This window comes from Aplidium turbinatum, chromosome 10 (assembly GCF_918807975.1).
Source record: "Aplidium turbinatum chromosome 10, kaAplTurb1.1, whole genome shotgun sequence".
Classification (NCBI taxonomy): Eukaryota; Metazoa; Chordata; class Ascidiacea; order Aplousobranchia; family Polyclinidae; genus Aplidium; species Aplidium turbinatum.
In genome coordinates, this window is record NC_137481.1 from 23388043 (window position 1) to 23412924 (window position 24882).

General features: G+C 41.0%; 1 protein-coding gene across 1 annotated transcript in view; it reads left to right on the forward strand.

Moving 5' to 3' along the window:
- Nucleotides 1-24882, forward strand: part of LOC145777964 (mediator of RNA polymerase II transcription subunit 12-like protein) — a 38712-nt gene that overhangs the window by 11897 nt on the left and 1933 nt on the right. The window contains exons 11-43 of the mRNA XM_082589336.1: nucleotides 1312-1442; nucleotides 1786-1902; nucleotides 2374-2575; nucleotides 2867-3001; nucleotides 3801-3889; nucleotides 4333-4457; nucleotides 5121-5274; nucleotides 5897-6047; nucleotides 6249-6426; nucleotides 6958-7194; nucleotides 7481-7588; nucleotides 8042-8182; nucleotides 8459-8623; nucleotides 9236-9374; nucleotides 9773-9935; nucleotides 10308-10493; nucleotides 11176-11312; nucleotides 12009-12100; nucleotides 12503-12608; nucleotides 13071-13222; nucleotides 14146-14287; nucleotides 14713-14883; nucleotides 15162-15332; nucleotides 15747-15848; nucleotides 18240-18371; nucleotides 18981-19145; nucleotides 19550-19713; nucleotides 20076-20280; nucleotides 20728-20977; nucleotides 21485-21633; nucleotides 22203-22359; nucleotides 22892-23156; nucleotides 23699-23807. Coding sequence (XP_082445462.1) covers nucleotides 1312-1442; nucleotides 1786-1902; nucleotides 2374-2575; nucleotides 2867-3001; nucleotides 3801-3889; nucleotides 4333-4457; nucleotides 5121-5274; nucleotides 5897-6047; nucleotides 6249-6426; nucleotides 6958-7194; nucleotides 7481-7588; nucleotides 8042-8182; nucleotides 8459-8623; nucleotides 9236-9374; nucleotides 9773-9935; nucleotides 10308-10493; nucleotides 11176-11312; nucleotides 12009-12100; nucleotides 12503-12608; nucleotides 13071-13222; nucleotides 14146-14287; nucleotides 14713-14883; nucleotides 15162-15332; nucleotides 15747-15848; nucleotides 18240-18371; nucleotides 18981-19145; nucleotides 19550-19713; nucleotides 20076-20280; nucleotides 20728-20977; nucleotides 21485-21633; nucleotides 22203-22359; nucleotides 22892-23156; nucleotides 23699-23807 — 5090 coding nt within the window. The remainder of the gene's footprint in view (nucleotides 1-1311; nucleotides 1443-1785; nucleotides 1903-2373; nucleotides 2576-2866; nucleotides 3002-3800; nucleotides 3890-4332; nucleotides 4458-5120; nucleotides 5275-5896; nucleotides 6048-6248; nucleotides 6427-6957; nucleotides 7195-7480; nucleotides 7589-8041; nucleotides 8183-8458; nucleotides 8624-9235; nucleotides 9375-9772; nucleotides 9936-10307; nucleotides 10494-11175; nucleotides 11313-12008; nucleotides 12101-12502; nucleotides 12609-13070; nucleotides 13223-14145; nucleotides 14288-14712; nucleotides 14884-15161; nucleotides 15333-15746; nucleotides 15849-18239; nucleotides 18372-18980; nucleotides 19146-19549; nucleotides 19714-20075; nucleotides 20281-20727; nucleotides 20978-21484; nucleotides 21634-22202; nucleotides 22360-22891; nucleotides 23157-23698; nucleotides 23808-24882) is intronic.

Here is a 24882-nt window from a genome sequence, read left to right on the forward strand (position 1 = left end):
ATTCCCGATTTCAGTGGTTCTTGTTTTCTTTCTGGTTTTTGAAAATATTTTCACATTGAGTTTGACTATCATTGATTTTCTTCCGGGTGGTTTTAATTGTGTGCCTGCCATAAACCATTCTAAAGGGGAGAAAATAGGGTTTACATTAGAACTTGTTGCTGCAAAACCCTAACTTCCGCCTTTTCATTTTTAATTAAAATTATATCATCGGTTATGAAATGCTAACTTATTAAACTTAATTTGATTCATTCAAATTCAAACCTGGCTTTTAATTCGTGTCAGCATTGCTATGGCAATTAACTGCAATTCTGTCACCTTTCCAATTGCCTGACTTTCTTTTCGGAATGGTTTTTGGCACAGACTGCGTGTTGATATACTTGCATGTTGGACTGTTGCACTTGTCGGTGAATTGGCCTGATACATGGTTATTGGTTATGAGGCTTGTCCGACGCAATTTCATTCAAACCAGACTTTCTGAGCCTGCTATCGGCATCCAGCTTGCACACTGGGTGGTTGTTTTTCCACGCAGCATCTCGCAGTCATCATCTTCAAAAGTATGTTGATATTTGAAAATATGTTCACAGAAGACTGGGTGTTTTTGATTAGGTGGCACAGTTTTGACAATCTTTTATCTTTCGAGTGTGTTGTGCATTTGCTCAAATGGGTGCCTTGCCATCGCAGAGTTGGTAGAGGTTACATAAACGAAAACATCAAGTTAACAACGTGTTTGGTGCTTTTTTTCTAAAAAGTTTGCTGTGCATGATTTTGATATGTTAGTTTGGTTTTGATTTTCATAGCCCTTCATACTTTGCTGGTCCCGTTTGAGGTTTTGGTTGAAATCTGCTAATACACATAGTATACTATAGGCTATTGCTGATGCAATTATGTTAAATTGTAAATTTATGATCCTATACCACGGGCGATATACTATTTAACTGCCTTTTATTACGTTTCATCAACGTCAAAGTTTTGTGTTTTTCTTTTTACTACGAATTCCAGCTAAAAAATTGGCTCATAATTTTTTTCTTCCGTATTAAATGTATGTATGTGTATTGTGTACTGTAGTTTAAACTTTCCCACAATACTCTGCGCTAGATTGAAACAATGTCATAAGTATAATTATATATGATGAGTTGAAGCTTGTGTATCTTTTTGCATTCTCATTGCTGCGTAGAATAACAATGCCCCTTTCATTGCATCTCGTATGATTTTGGGTAGCGAGTTAGCAACCATTGCAACTTTTTCTCTATGTGCATCGGCCATTCAGCCTACCAAGCAACATGCTCTAACTGCTCTGACTTTTCTCTGCAGGTTACACAATAAATCGTGTCTTGAACACACTGGAGGCACTAGACAAGCAAAACTTTGATAGGTTCAGCCCCTTGGATTTGCTTTATCATAAAATATTCGACTATAGCTACGGGAAGGAAGGAGATATACAAGTAAGCAGGAAAATGAAACAAACATGCACGAAGTAAAGTGATTTTGTTATTACCACAACCTTGCTTACTTTTCGATGCTAATATTAATAAAAAAAACTTACAGTAATTGTTCCATCTTTTATAATAGACATATCCATTGGTATTATAAACCTATATGCAGTGTTGTAAAAGTGTCGACGAATCTTTGTCATTGACAGCTGTCCTTTACCGATGTCAGCATTCTCATTAAATGCATAAGATGTTGGTCGTCAAAAGCCGCATTCTGACAGTTCCACGTACTAGCTTATGTCTGGACCTTCGGCACAGTCTTAAAACTACAACAACTGACCATATTTTTTCACAGCTTCCAAAAGCCGGCGAGGAAGCTGTGGTTGGGCTGCTCTGTGAATGGGCGATCACCGCCAAGAGGCTCGGTGAGCATCGGGCTTCGCTTGTTGCTAAGTTGTTGGACATGAGACAGGTGGGATTTTGTATTGAATGCTTGCTTGTCCCTGGGTAATTTAGCTGTCCAGAGGTAGTTTGCGATTTCAGAACCATTCATTATTAAGCTGGATAAATTTCAGTAATAGGTTATGTTTCAATTATTTTTTATCACATAGTTTTGTCGTGGAATATCGAAAACCTTTGCAAATATTAACATTTTGCAAACTTTCTTTGTTTAATGCATTGAATTTCATTATTTATTATTTCATTTATTTACACATTTGATTATTTAATTTTGGCCAACTATGTGCTTGCATTGTGGACCTCAGTCGTCACAACTCGCAATGACAATTTAAGAAAACGCCCGTGGTTTAAGTGATTTTCAATCAACACCATCACCACCCAATTCTGAATGATTGACTTTGCTCACTGATAACTGAATTGTTAACCTTCCATTTGCGTTACATCTCCTGATAATGAGAGAACGCAACTTTTTCTACTCTTCCAGATTCATTACCAACAGGAACAAACAGCGAACACTCCAAGCCACTCGAATCCGCCGAGCTCGGTCGGTCCGCAGGCGTCAACTCCCGAGCAGCCGCCGGCCACAGACGCACAACAACCCACAGACCAGGCTCTCCCAAGTCGGCAAACGCCTTACTTCCAGAACCTTCTGTTCATGTTTTTGGACATGCAGGCCCCTGCACTTAGTATGTCACAAACGCTATATCTAGTATGGCAGTTTGCTAACCTGAACTAGAGCGCATCGTTGCGCAAGTGTGTGTTTCGATCGTTGGTAGGCTATAACCTGCTTGGCATTACTCTTTGTTTTAAGACTACATAACAATTCACATATGCTGTGCGGCATTCTTCTGTTTTTGTTTTCTTTTAGTTTGTAGTGTTGTGGTATTGTAACTTTTCTAATACTAATGTTTACTTTTACACTAGACTCAAATTTTACTAAATTGAGTTTGTTTCAAAACTAAGTTGACATTCCACAGAAAATCCTGACGACCTGGAAGAGCTTGAAGCATTTCGAAACCTCGTTTTGTTATTTTCGGAACTGATTGAGCATGACGTGTTCTCTCACGACCATTACGTCACAATGCTCGTATCCAGGGGGGATATTTCACCTGGTGAGTGCCATGCCAGTGTTGGAGCATTGTGCGTCACAAACAGCGGCTCAGTCCCATTGGTCATTCAGGATTTGTCATCAAATGTCACTATTTGTCACCAAACAAATAAGCAATTTTTATTTGCATAAGAGTTTCCAAGATATGATGTATTATAACGTAATTGCTTAAAGGCTTAGTTATAACTTTACTTGTTAATCTCAAGATTAATTTTGTTGCAATGTTATTTGAGGAAACAAAAAGCAAGTGTAGAAGATACAAACTGTGATTTTTGGCTATCAGTGAAGCATTAAAACACTTCGTATTTTTGTTTGCGTATTCCTTATCATCGAATGGTATGATTCCAACATTTTAACACAAAGAAACAAAGCTCTGGCCTATTTGTATGATTATAAAAAGTAGATCACTTTGAATTCAATAATCTGACGTCTCTATTGGCACATCCCGCTTACCATTTTATTTCTTATGTTTCTGAATTGCATATCTGGTTAGCTCTTCATTGTGTGAAGATAGGCATCTTCCGGCACTCCACGCGCTATGTTTGTCTATTTGCACAAGGTTGAGGATGAAGCGCGTGATGTCATTGATGTAGAAGAGAGACATTTATTAACCTTTCAATTGCGAGTGGAGAAATAATGGAACACCAATACACAAAAAATAACAATGGAAAGGCCTGGCAGCACCGAGCCATCATGCCGTTTTCTCTTCAAAATGTTGTCTGTCACCAGGCTTGTGCTATTTTAGAGTCAGAGATTTTGATTTTTTACATCGAAGTAAAATTGAGACTCTATCTTTACTCCAGGTCAAATCAACTCACTGCCTACGTATGCGGCCACCCCGCAGGCTGGGAATACTGGCAGCCAAGGACCAAAGTCTGACATGCAACATATGGTAAGTTGTTACAATGCTACGTATCTGCCTGGTAAACTCAACAAGCACACGCCTGACTTTGAGCAAAACAGTGTCAAGTTCAAGCGGCCCCGGTTTAACTTTAGGTGCGTTTGGCAAAACATTGATCGCCGATGGCATGTGAACATTGGCATTAGCTTGTGTGGTAGTGAAACAAGTATAAGATTGTAGAGGCACGTAATATTGTAAGTGACGTAGTTGAGATTTTTGGCAGATTCTTTTCTGCAAATTCCTGCCAGCCTCTGTAAACGAATAAGTAGTTCACAAATTTGCAAGTATGGTATGCCAAAGGTACCAGAGTTAAGGTTTTATAGAGTGTCATCAGATGAAAGAGTGATTCTTCACCATGGACTTACACCAAAAGCTCTAAAATTGTCTCAAACACTTTAAAAACGATTTGTTGCGTAATCCTATCTATAACGTAGGATTCTGGGCTGGACGAAAATCCATCAAGTGCCAGGGAAGTTCACGATATCAAAGGAGGCAAAGGCGACTTGGATTTTCCTACTGCTTCAGACAGTGTGTTCAGCCCGGATAGCCGCCATGACAGGTATGACAGCCCGGACAGCCGCCAGCCTCACTAATGTTTGTAACAACCGGCGTATACTTCAACCAGCTTTTACGTTCGATCAAAGTTGTATCGCAATAGATTGAGTTTCGCTTTTAGCAGCATGATCGTTTCTTACTTCACAATGTAGATATTAACGACCTGTTTAAGCCTGATGTTCAAGCCAAACAAACCAACCGCATAAAACTAAACACATCGACTTCAACACCATTCGTCATAGCACATGACTAGGAAAGTGTGTTTCGAAAGCTAGTGCATATTATCGCTATTACCACAGCGAACTGGCAGCATCAGGCCGTTAATATCTACATTGTGAAGTAAGCAACTGTGACGTTTGACATCGTTTCACGTTTGTGGCGCACCTTGCCTGTACCTCCAGATGGCGTTGGACTAGAAATTTCTCTACATTCCAATCATTTTCACCACTGAGCCTTCCTAGACGATAATAATAATGGCTTCCTAATGATGATAACCAGTTATCGCTTCACGGCTTTACCGTTTAAGTACGAAATGAGTTTTGGATTTGAACAAGACAGCTAGTAAAGTCGCATGGTTTTGAGAAATTCCTCATCAATGATCTAAATTCTAAAGTCCTGACTCCTGAGTTTGTGCTTATGTTACCGCAAGATCTATGCGATGTTTCAGGCATTTCTTGGATGCTGTGCGACCTATGGAGCAGAGCAATAATCAACAGGGCGGAGCACTGTCGCCCAGAATGAAGCCCCGACGTGGTCTGATATGGGGGTACGACCATCCCAGACACGTCCAGTATATCACACATTTCCCGCTACCTTTCCAGGTAGGTGCGCTGCTAGTTCACTCACTAAGTCGAGAACTGGATGACATTGTTCATAAGCGAGTTGTTAATTGGCCCGTTCAAATCAAATGCTGGCTCGAATTCCGATGGATTAAGTTGTTGTTATTGTCATCGCCATGTCCACTGTGATAACACAGATCAACAATTTGAAATAAACTTTCTGGTGTATGAACAAAATGATTGTTTTTAGGGTAAATTTGGGTCGCTGGGTATGAAAACGAGGTTTAAATTTGTTTCTTTTTTCACTGCAGCCGTCACATGTTGACGTTTTGTCTCTGGCCATCAGTAAAAAAAAGCAGATTTATAGGGGAAAACGGAGTTTATTTTCGGATCCTTCACCCTCGAAAACTCCCAACACCCCTCTTATCTTTGTTGCACCAAAAATTGTGTTGACCAGTGTGATGGGTGGTTGGATATTTGAATCAAATGGACATGAATACAATGAAGCCAGTCTTCGTGTCCACCTTCAAGCATATCACAGCATATTGTTTTGTCACATGCTTTTGATGGGAGTTGAACTGATGCCCCTTTGAACGTCACCCAAACGCTTGTACCAAGTAGGCGCCTGTCGTTCGTTGTTGAACCGAAGTTGTTGACTTGGCAGAGTGAAGGGATGACGTATGAATGGAACCAGCGCCTGATGGTGTTGCATGGCGCCGGGAGACAGAAGAGTTTGGTGAAGCGAGCCGTACGTAAAGTCACTCGACACTTGGTCAAGCTCATTCAAAGCAAACGAAGTGTTGATGGAAAACAAGGTAAGCATTATATACTGTGTTCATATAGTTTCACCCCTTGGCTTATGTGGAAAGAAGTTGACGTGTGGCATCTGGGTTTTGAAGCCACATAGAGCAGAGTAGACTAAAGTTAAGACCCCAATCTAAATTCATTTTTTTATGTTTTTTCTGCTTTCATGATGATCTTTCTAATGAGATAATGCCTTTTGTTGCTGCACACAGACAGTTACCAGCCAATGCACTGGGAGCTTGGTAAGAAGAAGAACAAGCCTAACAACAAGTCGTCACACGACGAGTTTCTGGCAAGCTACAGAGCTCTGTCGTATTTTGATCAACACATGGTCACATCAACTGCTGCAAAAGCTTTGCTTGATTCCTTAAACAATTACACTGCAGAAAGGTAAATCATTAAACTTTGCGCTTTCTACATATGAACCTGCAAAATGTTGACGATGATGACGTAAAGTGATCGTAGAAAATTTTTACCAACGCGCCAGCACTCTGGTAGGTGCGATACACAGTTACACACAACAATTAGTTTTGCTTTCCCTGTCGGCATAGCATCGACGCTGGCCCATGTAGTTCCCCTGAAACGTTCGTTGGGCAAGTGCTTTGTGCGGATAGCCAAGTGGAACATCTACGTCGATCGTTTTGTTTCCACAAATTGAAAGTGAGGAGGTAGCTGAAGCAGCTGTAGTCAACCTCATGTGGCCAGCATTGTGCTCACGATACCCTGCGGTTGAAAGCATGCAACTGTTTGTTGCTTTCTTTAGTTGACTGCTAATACAGTTTGCATAAAATCACTATGTTGCTAATTTTTACAACTTGGTTATTTTCTGATTGTTTTCAAACGACAAAAACTACGTTTTGTTGAATAAAATTGATGACGACGATTTGTCTAATTGATGACGACGATTGGTCTATCTTTCAGATCTTCAGTGCTCCCCAGTCTCCAAGTCATTGTTCTTCTCTTTGATCTGATGGAAGAAGCGCTGAACATAGGTGGACTGGTGCAGACCGCCACTTCAGTATGCTCGTGTCTGGCATCTTTGTCTCTGGCTATCAAGCACAGGCAGAATGATGTGGCCGACTACGCAGGCCAGGACCACTTGTGGTACACGACCGAGCTCTCATTCTTCGTGGTCGCCATACTCAGGCATTACCAATGGTAAGGAAGTTTTAATAAAACGAGACAGCAAGCTTCAAACTAGGAACGGTGGCATGCGTATTTCTATTTGCTTTGTGAATGTGATTAATCTTTCTGTGATATCTAAAACTACATCATCATGCCACATAGTTTAATATATTCATGATTTAAAAATGGAAGTTAAACAATCGCTGAACCTGTGGAGATCCAATGAAGTTCTACCAACTCTCTCCCAAATCTTTACTTATATTTGGAATTGAAACTTAGTTATGCATATCATTCCAAACTGGAGTGTTTTCTGTTCCAGTTATTTGATGTTGAACACTGACTTGGCTTTGGAATCCTTTCAAGGGTTGTTTGCTCTGTCAAAGCAGACCTGCTTATCCAGCCCGGCCCAATGCACGTCCCCGGACAGGTACAGTACAACCTGTAGGTACATCAGCTACTGTGTACCTCGAACCGTCAACCACCTGTCTGTTTGGAGTACATTTACAGATGTAGAAACCTTATTAAGAGCTACATATTGACGCATATGTTCTATATTTGTCATAAATTATTCCTTAATCGTTTGTTTATTACTGCAACGAATAATTTTGCCTGTAGTCTACATTCAACCGGTTTGTTTAATATTTTAACATATTTTCTTCAGATAAAATTCTAAATTGTAATACAGTATCATTCAATATTTCACCGTCTTCTTTAACAGTCGTGTTGGCCTATTGTCACGTGCATTGAGTACACGTGAATTTTGATTTTTTGTTGCCCTGCGATTGGATAAACTCGGTCTGCATTGGATAAATCGATTGACGTCGTTATTTGATTGAATTATTACGTCCCTGTCAAACTGGTCTTGTTGATGCGATTGCAGATGTATCTTGATGTTTCTCAACGATCTCTATAATGCTTCCACGTCGTACATGAGAGCCAATTATGCTGAGTTTGGAAGCTACACTACAACTGTCAGACAAGCCTTATACTCTACAAAGAAGCCAGCTACCACAAATTGCAGGTAATCAACGTCTTATATTTATTTACCTTTGCATTATATCATCATCATTTGCTATGAACAACTAAAAACAAGCTACAAGAAAAGTTGAAAAATATTATATGTTAGAGAGCTATGCAGAGATGCTAGCTGTTCTGGAAAGATTTTCAAAGAAAGTAGGCACATGAAATTGTAAGCTGTGGTGACTCACCGTTCAAACTCCTTTTCTCACCACTTACTGTGTTCCTTTGCTCGCTGTTTTAGTGCACAATGAGATTAACAATTTGTTTGCTTTTGAAGATATGATCCAATGTTTTTGCGAAAGTACATCGAAAACCCGGAATTGGAATCTTGTCTGAGAGTCGCAGAGCGCTTCAGTGACCGTCTCCTTGAGACAGTCTGCCGATACAGTTTTGTCTGCACCGCTGTCATTACCGTATGTTGTGAGCAACAGAGCTTGGAAAAGTAAGAGATTTCTTGTAGGGTTTGTAGCCATGCTAGTCGTAGACACGTACTGTACTACCTAACTACCTGTTCAGTGTTCACGTACGTTTTCAACTCTTCGAAGTTTTGTTATCTCCCCCTTCATTGACATGCTGACGTTTTCTCGTTCTAGTTGGTACTTTCTTTTTTATCAATGACACGTAATATCAAAATATGAAACGTCAAACCTAATGACAATTGAGTGTCGCGGTTGTTAGTGGGTTCCAAGTTGCAACAACAGTTTGTGCAGCAATTCACAAACGATCGGCCACGTCTTCGGTGTAACCATAGCAAAATTCTGACTTGCGTCAACAACCCCGCAAAAACTAAAAGTTATAATAGAGTCTTTCTAACCCGACCAACCGCAAGAACACAGTCGAGCGATCATTTTAGGGAGTTGGTTGTTTTTCTGGAATTATATTTTGCCAGCAAGTTGATGAAAAAAATTGTTTGGAATTGCCCTAGAGTGGCCGCGTTATCGGGTGTTCACTAACTGTGGCTTGACTGTGGTTACTATTTATTTGGTTACCAGCCTTACTGTTGTTACCGTTTGCTTTGTTACCAGCCTCACTCTGGTTACCATTTGTTTTAAAGAGTGCAATCGCTGGCCGCCCTGTGTGCTGAGATGAACGCTCGCTGCAATGAGCTGAGTGCCGAATGGCTTGGAGTGCTCAAAGCTCTGTGTTGTTCTTCATCTGCTGCCAACTTTAACGATGTTTTGATTGCAGTTGAAGTGAGTGAACCATGAAGAAGGTGTGACCCAGCCAGCTAATCAGTACTTTTTACATTCATTCAACGTCTGCAGAAGTTGATTCATTGTAAAAAAGACCTAGCTGGCTGGAGAACCATGTTTCGATCTACTTTTGGTTTAACGTAAAGATAACCTTTTAAATCTACACTCACTATCTCAGGCTTTTTCACATACCATTTCAAGCCCACTTCTTTTATACACTTGTCGGAACTTACCGCGCAATTAAATAAACCTTTAAAAGAAAAGTTTTCAATCTCTGACATTCCAATTAAATTTTTAAATGCAACAGACGTTGTCTCAGGAGTAGCTTTCCTTCTGTTTTTCCTTAAAACTGACTTGTTTGTACTTTTTTCTCTCACAACCATCATGTCAACCCACAGGCTAGTGACCCACATATCCGGGACCCTTTGGCCCTTTTTACTGCTGTATTGATCGCCAGAGGGGCCCTGTCGTTGGAAGACGTAGTCAAGCATGTGGCCATCCCCGCGGTACTAGCTGCATGCAACCAACCTCGATCAGTCTGTGCAGCTGAGGCTGACCCAGGTATGCTGCTTGTGCTTAGCTAATGTGTTTAAGTGACGGAACTTCTAGGTTTTAGGTTCGATGCCAGCTAAAAGCACACATGTCTTCAAGAAAACGTCACATTTCCTAAACAACTTTGAAGGTAGATTGCTTTCAGTTTTATTCAATGCGTTATCAAGCATTGAAAATCTGCACCTATGGTTGAAAACAAGCCAGCGGTTTAAAGTCAAGAACTAGAACTGTGCAATGCAAGCTAGTCTACAAAATAAAAACTATACTGAAGCACTGATAGAGATTTTATGTTATGTGGAACCAAGACTTGCCATGAGAAAGCAGATGTTTGATACTTTAAGTATGACATCATTTTGATTCTCCGAACCTCATCTCTTGCAGGTGCAAGGTTAACTTGCCATCTTCTTCTGCACTTATTCGAAACTCCCGTTCTCGAAAACTCTCCAACTTCCTGTAAGCAATTCCTGCATCTTCCATCATCATCAGACAGACGACTCCTTGCCACAGCACAACGCAACATAGCTGACGGTGCAGTGTTAGCTGTCCTCAAAGCTGTGCTGAAGCTAAGTAAGCTGTAAAAAATTTACCAAGTGCAGCTATTTGTTGATTATATTGATTTTAACTTTCGGCACAGCAGTGAAGTGTCACCAAATTTTGTATCTTCGTGTGAGGAAGGTCGCATTGTTCAACCACTCGAATGTAGTAGATAAAAAGCAGCACCAGAGAATAATTACATTTTTAGTTTTCTCACTACTTAGCCGTTTGGTGTCACTGCATTGGCTGGTCGGTTATGCTGGCTGGTAGCATAGGGAATGTAACTTTACCACCAAGGGGCTGTCGAATTAAGTTTAAACTTTCGAACCTTGCAAGGTTTTGCCATCTTGTAGCAAGCTAGGGGTTGTCACCCTCGCTCCATTGCAGCCTTAGCGGTGCTGTTTCGACCAGATGGATATTTTGCATTCAATGAACAATTAAATATCTTGATGTTTGCTATGAAAAGCCATAAAAATTTTAAGTTATACCTGCCCGTATGCCACTATGTTACCAGCCCCTGTATGTTAGGTTCCCAGTCACGAAATCAATCATTTTTTACATGAGTTCAACGTTTTTAGGCGTAAAAAATGACTGATTTGCTGATTGGAATAGTCTGTACAGGTTGAATCAGTGTCAAAAATGACTAATTTGCTGACTTGGTTGTATCCTATCCATATGATGAAACCCTTTTGATCACAATCTGTTTCTTCCTCAGGTGAAACTGGGCCGTCTGGTCGCAAGGGGCTCTTTGATGATGACGTTAGTGTGATGAGTTTCCTGGCTCCCATCCCGGACTTCAATGATCTGGACATTAACATGCCGAATCCCGTCTCCTCCCAACGCAACGACGTGGTATTTCGCTTAATCTTGAACTGGTTGAAAATTATGTTTTCCTTTGTTGCTTTCCTGTTTTGAAAGACAATTTCACTGCGGTTTCCAGGGTTTTCGTTAGAAACTAAATATGGCGTTAGTTCCCAGGGAGCACGTCTTTTAGGTGCAGACAGTTAGGCGCTGGTCAAATAGGCGCGCATACTGTGGCGTCAGGATATTTAGATGCGGAGTACTTTGGCGCCCGGTCATTAAGGTGCTATTACTAGTAAAGTCTGCAGATTTTATGAGCTTGGCAGGTAGGGCAATGCTTTTCACGCAAAATGTTATTTTGAACAGAAAAATGTGTCATGGCTTCCGTGAATGAAGCTGCTTAAACCGGCAATGCTTTTCACATAAAATGTTGTATTGAACAGAAAAAACTTATTCAAGTTTTCGAACATGACTGAGTTCACTTTTAGTTAAGTCAAATAATAACTACAACAAACATCAGTAAAAATCATACCGTAGCCTATATTCAAGCGGGTGGTAAAAATTTTGGTGTGTAGTGCCTGACTATGCAAGTACAGCAAAGAATCCACTTAGCAAGCTCTTTTGTTTGAAAAGGACTTTACTAGACGCCACAGTGTGCGCGCCTATTTGACCAGCGCCTAACTATCTGCACCTAAAAGACGTGGACCCAGTTTCCAAGTTAACAACGTTTCGTTGTTTCTTTCCCAGGGTAGCAGCAGTTGGATGGAAGGCGCCAGTCTTAGCGAGTTTGCCAAGCACGCTGTCCGCCTCATATGCTCACATCACTGGGTTAGAGACAGGTGAGAAGACGAGATGCAAGAAGGATGCTTGCCTTGAATAGATGTTTATTTAAAAGGGTTTCTTACAAACTTGTTAAAATATTGTTTATTTTTTAACGTTGATAGCTGTCAATAATGATTTACATTCAATTAATCTTTATTATATATCAACCTTTCCATAATTAATATATATATATAATTAATAATCAACCTTTAATCAATAAAGATTAATGACAACCTTTTTTCCTTAAAAAAAACTACCATTGACGATTTTAATCAACAAAAATCAACTTTATTGCACTACATGCCATCGCTCATCAAAACTACAACAGCTAACGTACAACAAGCAAGTCATGATACAGGTATGTTCCTTTTTTGCATCACTTCACTCATGTAAATGGGATGTCAACCTACGTTTTTCAGATGCATAAAGTATCCAAACATGGCGCTGTTCATGGATCAGGTACTGACCCGGGATCAACGTCAAAATCTGATTCAGCTCATCTGCTGCCCTGATGGTGACTTGAAGGTGGGGTTGTGGTCTGTGTCATCGATATCTTCTTTTGTTGGTTGGTGCTTTTTAGTGGAAAACTTACAAATGAAACAGTTCTTCTCGTTTTGTGTTATTGTTCAAGCGTGTTAGACATAGACTTTGACCCTCCGATTAATCTTTATTGCGTAACATGATCTCTGGTTTGATTGTACGTTTAGCTAGCGTACTTTCACTGCACAGTTCTTTTTCTTAGGTAAAATATTTATTGATCTACGCACGCGAACAATACCGGCATTCTATTATACAGCATGCAGTGGGGCTCATTGTAAAGATTTCACCAAATAAACAATGAAAAAACTCAGTAAATAAACATCGTCCACCCCAGGTCTAAGGGTTTTATCTATATGGACATACGTAGTTTTTTCGTGGTTGAAGTCAAAAAATGCATTCTTTGCAACCTAAGTCACCAAACCAAGTTATTGTCTCTTCCTCCTGCAGAAGCTATCTTTACTGAGGAGCAACCCACAGCAATACGTGGCCAACATCCTGCGTGGGATGACACGTTGGAGCTTCCGGTTATCTTTGCTGGAACTGCAGGCTCTTCTACTTGAACCTCCTCAAGACAAGACTCTTCCTGACCATATAGCGAAGTACGCACCACTGTAACTTTGCATTGTAACGAACCTTTCTTTCATTTAAAGCTAACGTGCTAATTTGTTATTGATTTTAGTGAACGGATAGTTGTGCGAACACAGTGGTTTGTATCTGATTTGTTGGTGAGGTACTCGGTATTTTAGGATGTGCAAGAGCTAGTTGGTTGATGATGAAGGAAAAATGGATGTTTTTGTGATTATTATAAATAAAACATTTTTTAAAGTAACTTTTACAGTAGAAGTTCGATCAGAGTAGATTGTTTGATAGCCAGTGATCCCATCGTTAGAGTAATGTCAACACTCTCGATTTCGGCACGATCTGTTCATAGAGCAATGGCAAACTTATGACGATTTAAACGATCTCTTCGTTGTTCACTGAAAATGTAACCTGACTCCACCGGGCTTTTCAATAAGTCGATGGATGGCTGAATGGATATAAATGCGGAACAAGAGTAACATACTTCGTTGCTAGGGTAAACTTCGTTCCTATGACCAGTGTGATGCTTGTTTCTGCCTTCGGTCGTCTGCTATCACGCCCGAAGTAATTCAATGAACTGAAGAAGCGATAATAAGTAGAACGTGCTTTTGTGATGTAACAGTCAGTATCAATTAAAACTAGTACTACAATATGCTGTGTGTGACGCCACCATGTGACCCAGGGTAGCTTTAATTTTGACCAATCAAAATCCAAGAATACATGCAACCTGTTAGCTGTTGCAATAAGGACAGAATTTGAAAGGATAAAATTGTCCTGCGGTCTCACATTTTGCACAGCCGTTCTCGAACTAGGTTGTCACAGTTCGCAGTGTTTTGTTCGTGCGACAGACCATCACAGGATGCTCCACAAAAAAGTAGCTAACATTGACGGTAAAGTTACCAACGTATAACGTTGTTCTTCTAACCCACCACTTTCGACCCAGGGCGACCATCGAGGTCTTCCAAGAACAACAACTCCAACAGAGCATGGAGCCGTCGCGCGAACAGAGATCTCTCAGCGGCCCCGAACTCGACCGATGCAATGTCTGGCTGATTGCTCCATTCATCAGCAAGTTACCATCGCAGGTGGCCTACAATGGTGGATAGCTTTTGCTACAGTGCGGTGTTAAGTTGAAGTTGTGAACCAATCCATGTATTGTTTTATACGTTGACACAATGTTTTGTTCCTTCTTCCTGGAGGGTTTTGAATCCACTTGATTCTTGGCATCCATAATTGCCGACAGTGTGCCTTTCATCAGGGCTGTCGTGTCACTTTACTTGCCAATTACTTTCATCCACTTACACTGATGATTTGCTGCGAACGTATGAGTCATGAGGTTGATACGTGCAGAAACAGTAGTGGCAATGATAACAATCAATGACGATGATAGAGCTGAAGATAGTAACCTCCAGCAAACATAACGAATGCAAAAGCAATTTGATAAAATAATGTTTGTCGAAGATTGTGACCGAATAAAAGTCCCAATTGATCCACAACCCTTTTCACTCAGGTGCAAGGAAGAGTGCTGCAGGAGGCCAGTGTTATTCTTGAAGCCACCCCATGCACATCCTCCACTCGCAGTGGGGTAGGGGTTAGGGGTGACAGGCATGAACGTAACTACGGAGGTTCATCGTTACTCAACCATCAACCTTTCCTCACCCTCATTTTAACCTGCCTTAAGGTATTTCAGAAAAAAACCTACACATCATCGGTTTTATTTGCGTTTTTATACCTTGTTTCGGCGTTATGTTTTCGTCTGTTAATGATCTGTTGTTTATTGACGTATCATTATCTCATGCTTTTTATACAGTCACTAAATCTTTCTTGATTGTTGTCATTTTTTTATTAACAAAATATTATATTTAACATTTTATATTAACTCAAGAGCGGTCAATAATTTAATGTTGTTTATTTTCAAAAGTTTTGCGATCAAATTGCTTAAATAGTTGTCTGATGCAGGGGCAAGACCAGCAGAGGGATTCTCTCCTCGAATCACTGCAGTCGCAGATCATCATGCTGCACTCCGAGTGGCAGAACGTGCGGAGTCAACGAGATGCCGGGAAGGACTTTCCTTACTGTGGCTCGTCACAAAATGGCGTCCACGATGCGCTGCAACTCCGACTAAGCTTGGTATGTAATCTAGTATAAGTACTAAGTAGACAACAGGTGGTTTCTTTGTGTCTTTAAGGCTCCTGAGTACGCTCCTCCAGGGTGCTATCCTACGTCTGCAGACGTTGAATCCATGTAAAAATGGTTGATTTTCTATTTGGGATAGAAGGAAAGCTACATCGAATTTTCCACCAAACTTTTACTTCGTTTCAAGCAATAACTGTCAACTTTTGTGAACCTCCACTTTCTCATATAGCTTTCGTAAACACAAAATTGACGAAAGCTGATCACACTTTTGTTGATGTTCGCGAAACCGAATTGTGACGGGTTGTCCAACAATGTGCATGTTATTTTTACGTGTTGGAAGATGGTACAAGAGCCAAGCTCACTGTTGCCATGTGCTGCATAGGAATATTGAACTTGTGTTTTCATTAGGTCGGTGGGATGTTTGACACAGTGCAAGGCAATTCGCAGTGGACCAGTGACGTTGTTGTATTGCTCACACAACTTATCAACTCCGGTATGGTCGATATCCAGGTGCGTTTTATTGACAGGCCTCGACGTTTTTTTATACTGTTTTAACGTTCAGTAACGATATAAATTGCAACTGTTTCATGCTATAAAGTAGGGTGCTAGGTCTTGTCAGCATACCTCGATGCTTTAAATAAAAAGCTCATTATTGTTTTTGATCGATGAAAGTTTTGCAGGCAACGTCTCTGTTGCCTGCAAATGATGGAAAACGAACTTTATGTTCAGACTCATAAAGCAAATGAAAAAGGATGGGAAAGATATTGTAGGGGGAAGATGTATAAGGAGTGGAGATGGGAAGTTGCATTTCAGCCCGGAAAGCAGAGGAGAAGTGTGGAAGGAACATATGGAAAATATTATGAATAAGGAGAATGTATGGGATCATATGACAGAGGTTGATCTGGTGGAGGGTCCAGTGGGAAAGGTTACTCGTGATGAAGTGGTGGAGGCAATGGGACAAATGAAACTGCATAAAGCAGCCGGTCCATCAGAAGTGAGCGTAGAGATGATAAAAGCAAGTGGAGAGTTGGAAATTGAAGTAATGCTACAACTTAGCCAAAGGGTATTAGATGGAGAGGGAATGCCGGAGGAGTGGAAGCATAGTACTGTTATTCCACTGTTCAAGAGAAAAGGGGATGTGAGAAGTTGCAGTGCATATAGAGGTGTAAAACTACTAGAGCATGGAATGAAAATTGTGGAGCGAATACTAGAAAAGAGGTTGAGAACATTGGTGAAATTAAATGATATGCAGTTTGGATTTATGCCAGGAAAAGGTACAGTGGATGCTCTGTTTATATTGAGAAGAATGCAGGAGGAATACCGAGAGAAGCAGAGAAAACTGTATATGTGTTTCGTCGACTTAGAAAAGGCATTTGACAGAGTACCAAGGAAAGTGATGGAGTGGGCAATGAGGAAAAGAGGTATACCAGAGGTATTAGTGAGAGCTGTGATGTCTATGTATGAGGATGCAAGAACAAAAGTGAGAGTTGGATCAAATTTTTCAAACGAGTTTTTTGTGAAGGTTGGTGTACACCAAGGATCAGTTTTGTCACCTCTGATATTTGCTATTGTGGTTGACGTTGTAACTGAAGGAGTGAGGGAGGGCTTATTGAGTGAAATTTTGTATGCAGACGACCTGGTCTTGACAAGTAATAGTATGGAGGGACTGGAGAGAAAGTTTGAGAAATGGAAAGAAGCATTTGAAACCAAGGGTATGAAGGTGAATCTTGAAAAAACAAAAGTGATGGTGAGTGGAGCAGAAGGAACAGTTGTTGAGAGCAAAGTAGATCCCTGTGGAATATGTGGCAAGAGAGTGATGAGAAATTCAATGCAATGCAAGGAATGTGGAAAGTGGGTACATGCAAGATGTGCTAATGTCAAGAGAGCCGCAACAAGATTGGCGAAGTGTTTTGTTTGTGGGAAATGCAGTAAAGGAAGGAATGAAGTGGAAGGCCATGATGATGAGTTCTGCCATGGCATCGAAACAGTGACAGACTTCTGTTATCTGGGTGATCGGATAGATGGAAGTGGTGGATGTGAAGCAGCGGTGACAACAAGGGCAAGATTGGGCTGGGCAAAGTTCAGGGAATGTGGGGAAATGTTGTATGGCAGAAAATTTTCACTAAGGATGAAAGGAAAAGTATATCGGAGCTGTGTGCGGCCTGCAATGCTATATGGTAGCGAGACATGGGTATTGAGAGAGAGTGAACTGGCAATCCTGAGAAGAACGGAAAGGTCAATGGTGAGAGCAATGTGTGGGGTGAAAACGAGAAGGGAAAAAAGGACTGAAGAATTGTTGGATATGCTAGAGATGAGAGAGACCATAGACCAACTGGCAAGGGCAAATGGAGTAAGATGGTATGGACATGTGATAAGGAGGGAGGAAGAAAGTTTTCTTAGAAAGGCACTAGATCTAAAGGTGGATGGGAAGAGGAAACGCGGTCGTCCAAGAAGAACGTGGAAACAACAAGTGAAGGATGAATTAAAAAAAATCGGACTGAAGGAGGAAGATGCAAAGGACAGGGTGAAATGGAGAAAAGGATAAAAACAATTGCTGCGCGGAAACAATCGGCCACCCCCACTAGTGGGGAACAAACCGACGATGGATTATGATGATGTTAGGCTAGATGATTCGAAATAGTTTATCGTAAAAATCCCATTAAAAGTAGGGTTTAAGCAAAAAAATGGCTTTAAATACAAGTATTAGTTGCACGTAATGGGTTTACAATCGAACAACTTATATAAGGCATGTTTGATTGTTTGTGTCTATATTTTGCTTCCATGGACTGCTGTTATTTTGTTAAAAAAATTATTTTCTTACTATTCAGCTGTTTATTTTCTGTTTTATTACCTTAAACCCCATGAAAACAATTTCTAAAAGAAAGACGTTATCTTGATCAGGCGAACTTTGAACTGTTCAACATCGTGTACGACATGATTGCCATCTTGCTGCACAGCACACTGGGCGGTGATGTACCGAACAGGGCAGAGGGAAGCAAAAGGGAGTACATGAACATTGTGAAGAAGATGAAGGTGAGATGTGGTTGAATCATAAAATTTTCCTCACCAGACGGAAGCTAGAATAATTATTACTCAGAGTATTAACCAAGCCGGCAGTTCAGTCTCTTCCATCGATGCTAAAAATCTGCAGACGCTGAATTAATGTAAAACATGACTGATTTCATCTGACTTGACACGCACCAATATGCACGCATGTCATTTTGACAGCTACATGTCGAACTAGTTCCACCTGGTGTAGCGCTTTGCTGACTTGATGACAGTATTTTAGCTGTCTCCTTCGTTGTTTTTTGCATTTGTCTCTGTTTGATTGTTGTACTCATGAACATACGTTACTTCTTTTTCATAGTCAGTCATTTTTTGATGTTGCTGGTTAAAAAACAAAAACTTGTTTGTACAAATGTACACGTTTGAACAACTGCCTTATGAGAGCATTATTAGGTAGGTAAATTGTCTTCAACGCATTATTACTAAAATTTCCTACAATGAGTCTCTAATCAACCTCTGACCACAAGCTACACGTAATAAGTAATAACTCAAGTTTTCACGAAATTTTCTAACCTTTCCAAATCACGAGATGGAGTCAAAATCTCATTAAATGTTCGTATTTGCTGTGCCCTTCAGAAAGAAATCGGGGAATATCAGACAGAAAGCGTCAGCAAACTTCGCCAGCTTCTTCCAATACAACGCCCGGATGTTTACATTGTCTGCTGTGAACCAATTGGACCACTGATGGACATCAAGGGCAACAAGATACCTGTCCCTGTGGACGGCAATTCAGGATTACAGGTCTGCGCTGCTTGTTTTGGAACTTTTCGATTTCGCTTTGTTTCTTGCTGCTCGATTTTTGATGTGTCCTTGGTGTCAATATCCACTAAGTGGTGCTAAGAACTCTCGTTCACGTTTGTCATCGTCCTAACAAGAAGATCTTCATAAATTTCTTCCTAAAATTAATTTCAAACAAACAGGTCAATTATGCTTAAATTAGAAAACAGGCGCATCTGCTTTATCAAACTTTACAAACTGTTGCAGATTGTTGCTTACTATCTGACTGAAAGTCGTGATTTCATTTTCTGTTATTAAAAATTTGAAAACTATGACAAATCCGGCCACAAATGCAGGCAAATAGGAGCTGATAGCGCTGGGACTGTCGTAAAGCGACAACACATTGTAAGATTATATTCCGCTTGCAGGCAGCGTCTAAACAAAAGCTCAACGTTTGGGAAATTATCGAGGGTTTGAAGAATCCTGCTCCTTTGTGTCTTGCATGGTTTGGAGCCCGCAAGATGGAGAGGAAGAAGCTTTTCTATGAGAAGGAACACGCTCTTCTGATGTATCATGATCACGGAACCAAGAGGTAGGAAAGTCAATGAAGAGATTGATCTAGGAAGATAAGGACCCGGTGTGATTGCCGGTCCAATCTGACTGTTAATGTCTTGAAGAGAGAAGCTGGTATTACAGGCTCCTTGTATCATGAGACAACGGCTCAACAAATCGTACTTTGCGTGTATGATCAACACTCGGCCTACGCACATATCTGAAATAAACAAGTGAAAACGTTCTAAAGTTGTTTTTTACGTCATGTGCGTATTCTCGTTTCGCCTGAACAAACTAAACAAATATATTGAACCCATTTCCGCAAGTAAGTTTTATATATTATGATAATTGATAATATAAATAATAATCATTAATTCTTTTTAAACTAACTTTTTATCACAGATCATTGGATAACTTTTTAAAACCTCCCGAGCTTCCTCCAGAGGAAGATGAGGTGATTCCCCCGCCCCCGAAACTCCCGAACCGCAAGCCGTCGATCAAAGTGACGAACCCCGCCATGCCGACCACGCCAACAGGGGACAGCAAGAGAAGCAGCACGAAAAAGATTAAAAAAGACAAGCGGCTATCAACCAGCCAACGACAGAAGGTGACGGCTCTATGTTCTCTGTTGCTAGCTCGGGAACGTATCGAGAAGTTGCAAAGTGTAGAGCAGGCATAATGCAATTGCTTCGGCCACTTGCTTCGATACCCGTGGTTTCAATGCACCATGGCAGGAGTTTTTGTGGAGCCGAGCTTTGTACAACTTTTACTGTTCACATTATTCTGTGACCAAATTTGACACACATCCGTACTGTTGAAGTGTTGAGACAGCAAGTATTTACAAATTCTTCAATGCGTCCATGAAACGTTGCCTGGCCAGTTAAGGTACTTTTAAGTTGACTATTTTTGGCTTTGGAAAGACCCTGCTAGCTGATGAACGATCGGTGGACTATTTCGCTCTACTTTATCCATCAATCGGAATAAGAGACAGTCTGCATTGGTTACAATGTGTTCAAGCAGTTATGAATAATCATCAACCATTTTTTTCTTTCAGGTTGAGACACCGCCGGTGATGCACAGAGGTGTTAACCCTTTCAACCCTATGGGGGCCGCCAACCCACAAGGCCCCATGATAAAGACACTCCCGCAGCAGCAAATGACCAGTAACTACGTAATGACATCTCACAACCCCCCAGCATACCAGCAGTACCCCCAGGGTAACATCAACTCTGGATTGAATGTAAACACCTACCAGTCGACAGGGAGTTATGGGACACTTCAGCCGCATACACAACAAGGAGCAGGTGTGTGTGTCATCTGCACAGAACCGTACAATGTGCGATGTAACGTGTGATGGCTAAGTGTCCACCTCTAAATCGATAGGCAAGGGTGAGCACTGAGCACTCAGCAAAAGAATGAATTATTTAAAGTAATAATGTACTCGACTGCGCCTTTACGTGACTGCCCTGACACTACCGGCTTTACAAAGCGCTGAGAGCATCTGCAATCTATAATAATAATAATGTTAGTTTTTATATAGCGCTGTATCCATCGCAGAATGCGTTGCTCCTCAGCGCTTTACAAAGCAGACAGTGTCAATCTACAGTAACTTACTCTATATAAAGACACTTTATCATTATTGAATTAAAATATGATTTTTTTTTAACTTTTACAAAACTTAAAGTATCTCATATTTGCTTGATGACGACACAAAGCAGCATCTGTTGACTTGTAACTACGCTGCGCTGTTTCAGTCGGTTATCATCCGGATTACGAGTGTGGTCCACTAATGATGGACGTGTTTCTTGCAGCAGGACGAAGAGAATCCAAGCACGCTTTGGAGCAGCTCCTCCGATCCCGCAACAGGATTAGGACCGCTCAGGAGAATGCACCCATGGGAGGCTACCCGATGGGTGACGTACGCAGCTCCCCAGTGCGGCAGAAGCTTGTTGAAGGAATTGTAAGATCACGGCTTGTGAAAACATTACACAATTTTTCGCTTTTGTTTTTCCGCGAAAACTGCCACGTTTATCCGTTTTCTTAAAAAGGCATTGAATCGGAGGCAAGGTATGCAACAGGCGTAGCATAGTTGAGAGCCAGACCTCCACACTCGCAAACCTTTATCTCTCCAAGCTCTTGGCATTTACCTTGCTGAGTATTGTCACCTCTAAACGAGAGTTTGTGAAAAAGCCTCTCACTGACTTGCCATCCGGCATGATGATAGAGTTTCGTTTTCGCGAGTATTTGCGAAAATAAATTTGAGGCTCGATAGTGAAACTAATTCAATTGGCTACCTTACGCACTTATTGGTATGAATCAGCTAAATAATTGAAGCAGACAGCTTTTTGACTACCAGAAAAATTTTATTAAATCGTTTTTAAGGTGACAAAGTACACGCAATTTAAACGTCTTCGAGATGAAATTATTCAGCAAACACCTTAGAAAGATCCTTCTTGCATTTCTGTTCATCAGAATAATTGAAATTAAACTTTGGCCGTGTGTTGACTTTATATTGGGAACCTGTTGCAGAAACCCCAGAGCCACATAGGAGGTCATGAGATGTTCAACTCAACCCAAACACGGCCGGCAATGCCACAGCAGCAGCAGCATATGATCACTCAGCAGCCCAATCCTTCCTATGGCAACTACAACATGACACAGAAGCCGCAGCAAGGGATCATGCAGAGTATGTGCCGAGTGAAGCTTTTATCACCAAGCAAAATTGGCCCCTTTTACATCGATTGACCCTCACGACGGGCCAATGACTATAATATATGAACAAAATTGGGGTAATCATAATAACGTTGGCCCTTTCACAACGTTTGCAGACGTTAAATGAATGCATAAAGGGTCAATTTTCCAGCTGGATGGGCGTGGTTTCATGTATTGCAACTACTTCGTTGAGTTAATGATAAATCACATAAAATTGTTTGTCTTGTTTTAGCTCGTTAAGAAGTCGAGAAAAGAAGTTAATTTTTTAAGTGGTCTACTCATCGGGTTGTATCACGAATCTGTGAGTGAAACCGTTGCTATATGTGTCACAATGGCACCTAATGTCTTGAATGAATAAAGTACGTTTGTTTGATGTTATTTAGTAGAATATTAAATATGAACTTTTAATATGAATTAATCGATTTCCTTGTGGTTTTTACTAGAGCAGTGGTGCGTCTGTGTGAGTTTTCACTGGGATGCAAATATAAAGGCTCTTCGCTTCACAGATTATAACACCGGTGTGTACCGCAATACCGCCCCTAGCGGACAGATGACGTACCAGCAGCAGACGAACCCAGCTCCGCAGCCGACCCAGCAGCAATACAGCGGTGGCCAACAGCAGCAGCAGATGAGAACGGGGAATTATGCGATACAGCAGGGTGGTAACTATGGCAACCAGCCCCAGCAAATGCTGAACATGCAAGGACCGGGCCAACAGCAGCAGCAGTACACCATGACTCAACGTGGGGGTAGGACACAGCAGATAAATAGGTGAGGAAATGTTGTTGGAGCTCGTGAACTATCTTCAGAACACCGAACTTCAGCTCATTAAAGATCTGTGTTGTTCAACAGTCAGAGTCTTTGTGAGTTAACGGGCGTAGTTTTACTACCTAGAACTGGTGTCAAGAGCCTAGGCCCTGAAACGAAGTTTGTTTAAAACCTAAATATTTCGTTTGGATGCAATATTTTACTTGGTTTTGTTTCATTTCATTTCGAAAAAAAGCCATTTAATTTCGTTGTGTACTTGAAACAAGTTGGTTTGCCGATTAGGCTTACGAGTATTCAAGACAAAGATATATTGAAATAGTTCGTTTCGACACGGACTGCTCGTTTTTTTCACACTCTGCATCGAAAGGTGCATTCCTTTCATGACAATGCATAGCTGTTTTGGTAATAAACATTGTCCCCTGACAGCAAAATCCGTTATTTTTACATTGAATCAAGGTCTGCAGACATTCGTCATTACGTGAACAGATGTCACGCAATCATGGTGATGTCCACATTTGAACTTACCTGTGAATTGTGATCTACAGAATGGGTCCCGGAACCCAGCAGATAGTGGGAGGTATGCACCAAATGAACCCCAATCAAGGAATACCCCAAAATACCCAGATGAATCAGCGGCAGATGATGAACGCCCCGGTGAGAGTGATGTTGCATTAATGTTAGATGTGGTCGTTATTTTATCTAAGTTTCTTGAAAATCCGAAGGACCATCGCCAAGGTATACAGCAGTTGGCGATGGGGGATCTGTTTGTGGCTGCCCGTCTATGAGGCTCATTTAGACCGAACTCATCAACTACAAACGCAAGTTGTAAATTCATTATTTGAATCTGTGCTGATGGCGGCTTCACAATTAACTGAAACTAGCAGGGAAAAGAAGCAGCAATACTTTACCAAATTGTTAGCATACTTTGCCGTCTGCATGACCGAGTGGTGGGAGCGGTGGCATGACGTTCGGAGGACGCCGGTTCGACACCAACTCACAGCACGCGACTGTGGCACGACACTCAATGGTTTCTGTGAACCTGGACACGAAGGTTGGCTTTCGGTCCACGTGATCTAAATCTTCAATCACCGTACGTTAGCCTGTACGTGGTCAAAATGCATGGTTACTTTATACCAAGAGTCTCAAACTCAAATTGTTCTGAGGGCCAAATGAATACTTGTAAATTAACCCGAAGGCCGCAATGCACAGTAAGAAGTCAATACAAAAATAACACAGTTAACATGCAATAAAAACGGCATTGAGAACACACCAGGAACGTTCGCAAGAAAAAGTAGTAAGAACAAAGAGATGGAAAAACACTGTACGAACGAAAAATGGATATAAAAAAGAACGTAAACGAAACGACGGATCGGGAGAGTAAAACCCTTGAAATCAACTCTCAAAAGCACGGAAAATACTAAACCCTGGAAAATCTGACTTCAGCTAATACCAAGGTTACTATTGGCATTGCGATAACGACGCAATAAGTGAATAGGTAATGTGATGATGATGTAACAATATGAGTTTCTCGCACGCAATCAAATGGCGCGACAGTAGTGCTAAAATGTCGTGTGCACTTTGATGAGCATTTTCAAATTTTTGAGCAATTGTAGAGTGCATCTTATTTTTCTAAATCTATAGAAAAAGTATGCTCAGTAATTGTTAATTAGCATTAATGTTATGTGGCTGGGCTGGTACGACACAATTGTTATTTATTTCACAGTTAAAA